Raw genomic sequence first — 10,704 nt, forward strand, 5'->3', positions numbered from 1 at the left:
TTTTTTAAGACAGTGTAATATACAAATAAAAAGTAGAAAAACAGTACAGTTAAAAAAACAAGAAATAATCACTTCTCCTACAGATATACCCTCCTGATTTACCTTTAAACAATGTATGGAGTTAACAAATATATAATACTCACGTTAAGAAAGATAGAAGCATTGCTTCGATTCAGGAGAGATTTTTTTCTTTATGTTTCTCCTTTTTATTTTTCGTTGCAACCTACCACCGGTGGTGTTCCCCTTTCGGAGCTTATTTGTTCCCCTTTCGGAGCTTATGTGCGGCAGCGAGATTCAGCACCGGGGAGGAAGCTCTGGTTGATCAGACCTAGCTTTTTGGATTCGCAACCCGTCCGTCCTTGGTGTGTTCCATCCAACCTTATATACTCTGTTTCAGTATTTCGGTATTCCTCCGTTGGCCTGACAATTGCTGATGTTAAATTTTTGTTGTCTCATTTTGCTCTTACAAAAACTTTCGTCTGCTCCATTTGGGGTAATCAGCACTTTGTTGCATATTGCTTTCACGCTTACATCTGATAGCCTGAATGCTAAGAGGTTAACAGTCATCAAAAGAATCTGTTCAGATGAAGTCCAGAGCATCTTGATGCATAGCAGAAAAACCTCTGCTCGAGTGACTTGTGCAGGAACATACGGGCAGCACCCCTTATCCATCTCCCTTACATTGTTCTAGACTATCTGGTAGCCCACAAACATTCACAGTTACCCATCAGCTCTGTAAGTATACATCTGGCAGCAATATCTGCACAATTTCCTCCAATTCGACATCAAAACAGATTTCCTTGCCTTATCATTGCTAGATTCCTGCAGGGATTCAAACATATAGTTTCCCCAGCCCCCTTCTTCGTGGCTCCTCAGCGTAACATTTACTGTCTTAATGAGACCCTGCTGTTCAGCCCTTAGCAACCTGCTCTTTTTACCACTGGTCTATGAAGACTGTTTTAGTAGTTATAGCTTGAAAGATAGGGAAAATTCAGGCCCCATGGCTGCTCCATCTTACGTGATGATCCATAAAAATGATTCTTAAGCCTCACCCCAAGTTTCTTCTTAAGGCTGTTTGTCATATTTAAATCAGTATATTCACCTTCCAGTTTTCTTTCCCCAAAGACTCACTCAAACCAGTGGGTAGCCAAACTGCTGACCCTGGTCAGGCTCTTTTCACCCAGAGATTTTCTAAATAGGTATCTAACTACTAGACCATGTTAAAGGTATCTAAGCTAGATCTACCCATGCAGATTAGAGCCACTTCCACTAAAGCAGAGGCAGCTTCTGTAAGTATGCCTATTTCAGAAATTCACAGGGCACTGCATTGGTATTATCTAGCTCTATTCCCTAGTTGAGGTCATCTGGAGTCCAAGCATGACCCCAGCAAATGTTGCTAGCCAAAAGAATCTTATTTGAGTGCATGAGATATGTGCACACCCAAAAGGAACAGACGTGGAATCCAAGTAGACAGCTCATCTCAAAGAACCACAGTAATCATTCTGGGGTTTGTTAGGGAGGGATAAAGTATTGTTATCTCTTGCGGTTTTGGTTAAGGTTCCTGCCTATGCAACCTTAGTTTAGCCTCATTTCCTATATTTTTGAGTTCCTGACTTTGGAAACTTGAATGTTTATGACATTGATTTTTGTATTAAAACAAAAAATCATTAGACCTACCAAGCTACGTCGATTCCTAAATGACTGCATAATCACAGAGCTGTAACCCCCCATTATTCTTCGTCCATACTCTCACAATCTGTCACTTTTGGTATCACATGTAAAAATCTATTGCCATCACTCCTATAAAGTACTTCATATACCTAACTACTACGTTTTCTGTCTGCCTACTCATTCTTTCATTTTTTTGGTCCAGGTTGGAGAAATAATAAAGATCATGAAAGCCTACATCAACATGATTGTGAAGAAACGCTGCAGTGTCAAATCATCTGCCAGTATGGACAGTCCCACTAGCATCTGGACCAGCTGATAAGAGGAAACCCTTACTTCATTAGCCAGCGGCACTTGTCATGTGGCAGGAGTTTACAACTTGCCAGCAGGATCTGTAGCGGAGATTTTTGTTTAAGAACTTCACATGACTGATTCCTACGTAGAAACAACCTGAAATCACGCATCAGTGCTTACAGTACCAAGGGATTTGCTCCTCATCCTAAAAAGTTAGTTAGCAGCAAAAACTTATATTAAACATGAACAGCCAAGACTTGTACTCATCTTGGTTGTTTGAGGGACACTATCTTAATGAAACAAACCACAAGCTTCCTCTTATCTCTGTCCTCTTCTGCCTTTTTCACACTTGTCACATATTGTCAGAAAAATTCAACAGGGACAGTTCTGCATTCGCAGAAGCAGAATTGAATAGCTTTGTGACAGTTTAAGAGCAACTGAGATCTACGAATTGATCTAAGAAAATGTTTAATTTATTTTTCAGTCAAGCTGCATTCCTTTTTCACAGATTTCATAGTGTTTAAGGCCAGTGGGATCCAGTAAATCATCTAGTCTGACTGCCAGGATGTCTAGGCCATTGCATTTTACCTAGATAGCCTTGTGCTGCATCAAGTAACTTGTTGGACTAAAGTATTTTGGTGCTAGAGAGCCTAAAGGGTTCGTTGCCACAGTCAAAGAACAGGAACGTGCTTCTGTGGTTCTCTCTCAAGGACAAGATGACGGCCTCTCACAAAGACAGGGTGGGTTGTCTGAAATGGATCCTAAACGGATTCAGCTTCAACTACAATCCAAACAGCCCATGTTGAAAAGTGAAGGGTTGTCTTTCCTGGGGCATGAGTGCCATTTAGTTGCATTTAGAAGAAAAGAGCTGTTTCAGACCTCATCCCCAATTTTAGTTCAAACTCAGCACTTTGTATTGCAGGACCCTTAGGCTTTTGGGATGGAGGGACACTTGCCTTACAAAAAGTGGTGGCTCTTACGAAGCATTCAGAGTGCAGATGAACGTTTCCTGCCACTCGAACAGGAAAGGCCACCACTTTCTCCTGCAACATCTTCACACACCACAGTTCTAACTGCCTTCTTTACCAGTAAAGCTCCTGCCTTCCATTCCATGAGTTTTTAGCAAAGCCCAAAGAGAACAGTTTGTCTCAGAAAATAAAACAAGCTTAGTTGACACATTTCTCTTTCCCCCTCCCTCAACCTTCCTGCAATATGCAGAGACTAGAACTGTCACTAGGCTTGGGATGTACTTAATGTTGACATTACGTTTTTTTAAACTGGAATTTTGCCTTAAGAAGCCTTAGTGGTGAGTCTTACAAGAGCTCTTTTTTGTTACTTCCGTAATAAAGAAGATGACCAGGTGACGACTTCAGACAGTCAGGAAGGCAAAGAAGATGAGCAAAATAACAATGATCACATTGTATATTTGGTCAAATACACTGAATGGAGCCTTTTAATATATGTAACCATGGCTTAAAAATTTCTCCTTCCCTTCTGCTATAGTCTAGCTCAGTGTTTCTTAAACTTTTTGAGACCAGGGAACACCAAACAATAATATTTTTTTATGCGGAACACCTATGAAAAATTTCTTCCAAAAAAAATTGTCAGACAAAAAAAGACAAAACCAAAGAAGTAACAAAAACAAAAGAGGTCGCGGCACACCTGTGAGTTGTCCATGGAACACCAGTGTTCCGTGGAACATAGTTCAAGAAACACTGGTCTAGCTCTTGGGTAGCTGCAGGCAGCTTGAACCCAGTTAGGAATGTTAACACCTCTCACTTCTTGTTCTAACATGCTCATTTCTATTATAGATTTCCTTCTGCTTTCCCTTTTTAATTTGTAACTGGCTTTACAAGATGAAGGTTTAATAAATTATTGGCTTGCATGGCCTGTTTTACTTCACAGATGTCATGCACAAATTTATGTGCTCACGTGTATCTGTCTGTATAGATATCTGTCACGCAGTGCAGATCTGCAGACATCTCTGAGCTTAAGGAGAGCAACTGCTTAGCAACAGTGCAAGGAGCAGATTTTGCTTTGGTGACAAGTAGAGTGGCTGAGCACAGAGTAAAAACTGTTGCAAGCCCTTTTCAAGCTCATTGAGCCAGGTCCCCCAGGATTTAGCATGCAGCATTACCAATTTATGGTTTTGGGTATTCTTTTGGTGGCTGCTGGGATTTGATTAATTCCAGTCCTTTAGGGTTGGGGTGAGGGTTGGGGTCCGGGTTAGAATTAGGGGTAAAAGTTTGGAGGAGGGTTAGGGTTAGGGTTTGCTTTTGGGCCACCAGGTCAGCCACTCCATTGAATCCTGTGGGTTGATCCGATGGACAGTTATGAGATGGAAGTCTGGAAGGTGTTGCCAAAAAACTACTTCACTTGGACTTAGGAACAGAGAGGTCAGTTTAGGGGTAGGGTTTAAGAGTAAGGGTGACCCCTAGTTCTTACGCTATGGGGACAAGTAAATAACTTTTCCTTATTCACTTTTTCCATACCAGTCGTGATTTTATAGACCTTGATCATATCCCCCCCCTTAGTCTCTTTTCTAAACTGAAAGGTCCCAGTCTTTTTAATTTTTCTTCGTATGGTACCTGTTCCAAACCCCTAATAATTTTTGTTTCCCTTTTCTGAACCAAGAGATCTTTTCTGAGATGTGGTAACCACGTCTGTATGCAGTATGCCGGATGTGGGCGTATCATGGATTTATATAGAGGCAGTAAGATATTCTCTGCAGGTACATCTACACGGCAGGGCTACATTTGAATTAAGATACGCAACTTCAGCTAGGTCAATTGAGTTGCTTAAGTAAAAATAGCTTAATTCGGCATTTAGCGCTGTCTACACAGCTAGAAGTCGAAGGAAGAACACTCTTCCTGGCATTGATGATAAAAGAATGCATTCACAAGTAGAAAATCGTAGATGCTGAGCTCATTATTGCTGTCACTCAGAGATGTTTTACTTCACAGATATCGAGAGCGGAATAGTGGCATAGCAAGGCCATCAGAGTTTGAGAGAGAGAGAAATGTTCAGTTCATAGATGATTTTTCCTCAGTACTTTGCAGGTGTTGATAGTTGTGCACCTGTGTCTCTGGGAGGAATAGGGCTGCAGCTGTGGCCAGGACGTGCCACGTGTCAGCCAGAGCTGGGGCTTGGGCTGTTCCTGGGGCTGGGGTGACTTTTAGTCTTATAAGAAAATTAAAGAGTAGGGGCCACTGACCCACCGAAAACTCAGTCAGGGGCTGCACACAAGTAAGAAGCAAAAAAACAAATCCTCACTGACATGGCCCCCAACTGAGAAGGAGGCAGACACTCCCCACATTCACCTCACACATCAGAGCATACTGTAGCCCAGACTAGTAGGTTTTGTGTGCTTCAGCCTCAGGAGGAGGTAACGGGAGCCCTGAGCTTCAGGGACTGGATAGAGGTGAGCTTTTCAAAAAGTTTTCTGGCTATTTGGGATCTTACGCAAGCCCTGCCCAAGGAGCAGCCAGGCAGCTACCATGTGGCCCTGGTCCCAGCTTCAGCCCTCCCCCAGGGCTGGAGCTGTGGCTAGGGCCAAGCGGTGGGTGGCTGCCACATGCACTGGTGCTGCAGCCAGGGCCATGGTGCTATTTCTAGTACCTCATCCCTGACCCGAAGAGGAGATGCCACATGACATCAGCTCCAGCAGCTGCTTTGCAGCCCGTCCTGGCCACAGCTCCAGCACAGGGGAAGGGCTGAAGCTAAAACCTGGGGCCACGTGGCAGGCAGCTGTGTCACATGCTGGGGCTAAAGCCAGGTGTCAACTCCTGTCCTGGCATGCAGGGCAGCTACCTGGCATGCAGCCCTGCCACCCAGAACAGTTGAGCAGCCACCACACGGCCCTGGCCTCCCCACTCACCTTCCCAGCCTATCACCACCAGCAACTCACCTTCCAGGTCCGAGGAAGGAGAGTGCTGCTGCACAGCTCTGCTGTGGAAGTGGATGGGATTAAAATTATTTGTGCTCACCGGCGCTGATAATTTAGGTTTTAGCTCTTACTATTTTGGAGTTCTTAAACAGCACCATGAACAGACAGACTTGCTCACAAACTCTTTCAAATATATAGTAGAGGAAATACGAGATTTAAGTGGGTCTGGCCCACGAAAGCTCATCACCTATTAAACCATCTTGTTAGTCTGGAAAGAGCTACACGGCCCCGTGTTTGTGTGAACAGCGCGAGACACTTGGATAGCGACTGTAGAAAGCGCCAGTTGCACACCCAGCTCCTAGGAAACAGCAGGGCAAGTCCCGTGCGATGTCCTGCCCCATGCCAGGGTGACGCCCCTTCAGTCACGTGTGAAACGCCCTGTCTAGGCTCCTGTTCCTGCCGCCCCGCTCTCTCACGCGGGACTAGAGGCTGGCGAATGGGCGGGGCAGTGGCTCCCAGAGCGCGAGGTGGGCACGGACTCACACTTGCCCCACTGAGGGGCCGCGTGCAGCCTGCGGTGCTGGGGCTCGCGCCCGCAGCGGCTGTTACAGTCCCACGGCAGCGCACCCGCGTGTGAGCAATTGGCATGGGGTGTGGCGTGTGCGCATGCGCAGGTGCATTTGTAAATGAGTGTTCGGGCCCCACCCCAGGCTGCAGCAGCCTGAGAAGGCCACAGGGCAGAGCCGGGGAGGGGCAAGGACTCCAGCTCCCATGATGCACTCGGGGATGGGGGCGGGGCCAGGGGTTTTGCACGTGTGCGCACACCCATGTGCGGTGCGTTACAATCAGACGGGCCGGGACTCCCGGGGCGAGATCCCGCCCCTTCCTGGAGCCTGACACGCCCCCGGGAGAAGCCGGGGAGGGGCCGGAAGTCCGGCTCCCATGATGCACTGGGAGCTGAGGGGGCGGGGACGATGGCAATTCCATCGAGGCTCCAACTGCCGTGCGGGAGCTGCGCCCCTCGTGTCCGTTGCGGGGCAACAAGCAGTGGTCACGTGGGCGCCGCATGCTTCCGCGCCCTGGCATCATTGCGGCACGTGGGACGCAGGGCGCCCGCGCGCGCACATACTTCCAGTGACCGGAAGTGACGTTAAACCGGTCCCGTGTCTGATCGGAAGTTGCCCGGGTCCACGCTCTAAATGCGTCCTCCAGGGAGCAGAGCCTGGAGGCCATTGGCTCCGGTGAGTACTCGGTTGGCGCCGGGCCTGCGGCAGGGGGAGACACGGGGCGCCCGGCTGGGACAGGGACAGGGCCTGGGCTCGGGGGTGGTACGCGGGGCAGAGCGTTGAGGGAGGTGGGACCGCTCCCACAATGCACCACTCTGCTCTTTGTTTGGGCGGCGGTGCCTTTGCCTCAGGCCCTGACGTCACAGGGAGCGGTCTGTTAGAAATTCCCACGGGGCTAGAGGAGGAGCGAAGCGGTGCATGCTGGGAGATGTAGTGTTTCCCGGGCCCATAGTGACCAGTGCCAGCGGGCATGGCGCAGTGCGCGTCAGTCGCGGGGCCCCTCTGTTCAACCCACCTGTTCGCTCCGGGGTCCTTCATTGACAGGCCCGAGCTGGCAGGCAGCTCATGTGGCTTCAATTGCTGATGGGTCATTTTGTAGATCCTTGATTCATCTTTCGAGCTTGGACAAGTCAGGATTGGGGTGACTGCTGAGGTGCTCAGGGATCTTTTTTGTAACAGATCTGAGGTCTCGAGATCTTCCAGCCCCATCGGATACTCCAGATCATCTGCTGCTGCAGGAGCTGCTCCAACTCTTTATGGATCTAAGTCCTGCAACAACTGCATAGACTCCTCTGCCAGCTCTTTCATGGCCCTGCTCATCTGAACTGTCTGTGACCGTGTCAACTTTTGCTCCCGCTGCCTTATCCATTGACTTTCCTGTTTGATACCATGAGAGTTGTGGCATTTCTAGGTATACGTGCAACGCACAGCAGGGTGTGGCAGTGCAGGCGAAGCTGGGCGGGCAGTGCCACCATGAGAGGAAGGTCCGAGGAGCGCACTACGCATGGCAGGGCTGGGCTGGGGTCAGAGCATGACACTGCCCGGCACCCAGCCCACCCTTCAGCGCATGGGCTCTGGCTGCTGTGGCCCCACCCTGCCACCAGCCTGGGGGGTGGAGAAGTTCTGTCCCCATTTGCGCAGCACGGGCCAAGCCCAGCATCCTGCCCAGTCGAGCCACTCCCATGGACATGTGTCTCTGCAGGGCCCATGGCAGGGGGGAAAAAGGATTGACTGGCAGTCTGTGGCCTGAGGGGAGTGGTGCCAGGCCCTGTGGCAATATTTTCCTGCTCTCAGCAGTGCCAGTGGCAGGCCAAGCCCTTCTCCTGCTGCTCTCCATGCCTGGTGGCTCCAGGCCAGCCTGGGGCAGACACAGACAAGGAGCAGCCCCCTGCCTGGCCCCAGGGATGGGATGTGAAGAGCTGAAGTGCCAGAGCTGATGGAAATGGATGCAGGTGGCAGGAGGGGGCTGAAAAATCTCTGGGAAGGATCACTTTGGGGACCCTTAAGGGACTGATCTGTCGGCGAATGGGCTATCAATAAGGAGTGTTCCTTGACTGCATTGTCAGTTAATGGGATGTCTCAAGGGAACATTAATGGGCTGCTCTGTTGGTGGATGGCCTGTCACTAAGGGGCATTTCTTGACTGAGTAATCAGCCAATGTGCTTCCTGCAGGGGACGTTAATGGACTGCAATGAATAGCATCAGCCTCTGGTGCTTGGGCTTGTAGGATCAGCCCAGAAGGCCAAAAGAAATCAGACATCCTTCAATATCTCCCAGATCTGGCCAGGGGAAGGTTTGAAGCCCAAAGAAGAGGCCCTGTCGGGGATCACTGGACGGCTAGTGACCCTACTCGCAACCCCCCTACACTGCTCTGGCTCCCCCTTTTGGGTTGGGAGCCCCACCTGAAGAAAGGGTCATTGGAGAATGCCCAAATGCAGCCTGAGGTCCAACGTGGCCAAAAGTTTCTGGCCACACACAAAAAGTGCTCACTAACATGGCACCCAACTGAGAAGGAGAAAGACACTCCCCACATTTGCCTCTCATGCTGGGGGACGGGGCTAGCCAAGTAGATTGTGAGCACGCTAGACCCATGGTGGGGCAGCAGGGGGCTGAAGCACCCTCACAGGCTCCCCAATGCAGGATGGGCCCTGAGCCTCGAGGGCCAGATCCAGGCAAGCGACCCCCTGGCCTGAGGTTCCCCACCCTTGTCCTAAAGGATGGCCTGTGTCACCACCAGAGGGGGAGCAATTCCAGCCCCACCTCAAGGACAGCTGAGTTGGGGACCAAGCTGGCCACGAGGTAAACCCCAGAGGCTGCGCTCTAGGCCTCACGGAGTTTGTCATTCTTTAGTAGATGCTAAGGTTGGATGAGACCATTAGGACAGCACATCTGATCCCTGCATACCACAGTAGCCTAGTTTCAATCCAAGCACACAGCAGAGAGGCAGCTAGTCTCCGCTAGCAGACATCAAGAAATGAAGACCCCATCACTTGCTTTGATAGTTTGTGCCAGTGGTGAATCATCCGCTCTGTGAAGTATTGGAGCCTTATGTCCAAGAGGAACGTGTCTGGTTTCACCTTCCAGCCACTGGCTCTTGCCCTGCCTTTCTCTGCACCGTGAACCAGCCCTTTGGTACCCGACATGTTCTCTCCAGAAAGGCCCTTAGATGCCCGAGTAACGTCGCCTCTCAGCTTTCCTTGTAGAAGCCAAACACATGGAGCTCAAGAGCTGAGGAGAAGGACTTTCTCTGCAGCCCTCCAGACTTTTGGCTCTTTGCTGACCCATCTCTAAGTTTCCAACAACTTTTCAAAGTGTGGCCCCTGAAGCAGGCTGCAGTCTCCAATCTCAGTCTTGTGGACGCTGCATCACCTCCCTGCCCTGCTCACTTCTCTGCTCATGGGGCAGAACTGGTGGGCAGGGCAGCGCGGCAGCCACAGCTTAGCCTCAGAGGGGACATTAGAGCTGACGCTAGAGTCCCCTGTTGCCCAGGCTGGGCAGGGAGCCCCCTGGTGCACTAGCAGCCCACGGGTTTCTCCTCCAGAGGCCGTGGTGCCTCAGGCCTTAGCTGAATGAGTTACAGCAGGAGGGTTTTGCTCAGGAAGGCCAGGCAGGAATAATTGGTGGGTTGGAGGGGTGCAGCCGGCCAGGCCTGCGGCATGGAAGGTGAAATGTGGGCGGGTGACGCTAGGGCTGTTCAGTGGAACTGAATCAACTAATCGAATCATCGATGGAATTTGCCGCGACTGTTCAGTGGGTCAATGGGGTGCCTGAGCCTTTGAAATGCAGCGTGCGCCCCGCTGGCTCTGACAAGGCAGAAGCACTGTGGGGAGCACGGGGCCAGCAGGGAACTCGAGCAGCCCCCCGCTGGCCCTGTGCTCCCCACGTGTGAAATGGACCGGAGCTCCATGGGCCCTTCTCCATTTCAGACCAAAGCGCATGGGGCCAGTGTGGGGCTGGAGGCCCTAGGGCATCATGGGAAGTGCAGCACCCACTGGCTCAGGTGTTCCCATGTGCAGGGCAAGGGTCGTGCGAGGCTGGTAGGGGAAGTTGCCCTGATGCTGTGCTGGTATCAGGAGGCTACTGCTACAGGGGCTGCTGCCCTTGCTGTGAAGGAGCCCTACCCACGGGGAGCTGTCGCCATACCCACCAGTGCAAAGCTTGCTCGTGGCTATAAATCTCAAGCAGAACTCGCCCATCCTGCAAGTGGCGCTTTGTGGGGAGGGGTTTGCGAGCTGCCTCCGTGTCAGCTACCAGAGTATATGCAAAACCTGTGACTGACATTTCTTATTC

General features: G+C 50.4%; 1 protein-coding gene across 5 annotated transcripts in view; it reads left to right on the forward strand.

The window, feature by feature from the left end:
* Nucleotides 1-3,847, forward strand: part of LOC102447238 (unconventional myosin-X-like) — a 311,005-nt gene extending 307,158 nt beyond the window's left edge. For all 5 annotated transcript variants that reach the window (XM_075914469.1, XM_075914465.1, XM_075914468.1 and 2 more), the window contains one exon: nt 1,874-3,847. In XM_075914469.1, the coding sequence (XP_075770584.1) occupies nt 1,874-1,987 (114 nt within the window). In that variant the 3' untranslated portion in view covers nt 1,988-3,847. The remainder of the gene's footprint in view (nt 1-1,873) is intronic.
* The last annotated feature ends 6,857 nt before the right edge of the window (nt 3,848-10,704 follow it).

This window comes from Pelodiscus sinensis, unplaced genomic scaffold, assembly GCF_049634645.1.
Source record: "Pelodiscus sinensis isolate JC-2024 unplaced genomic scaffold, ASM4963464v1 ctg77, whole genome shotgun sequence".
NCBI classification, from domain to species: Eukaryota; Metazoa; Chordata; order Testudines; family Trionychidae; genus Pelodiscus; species Pelodiscus sinensis.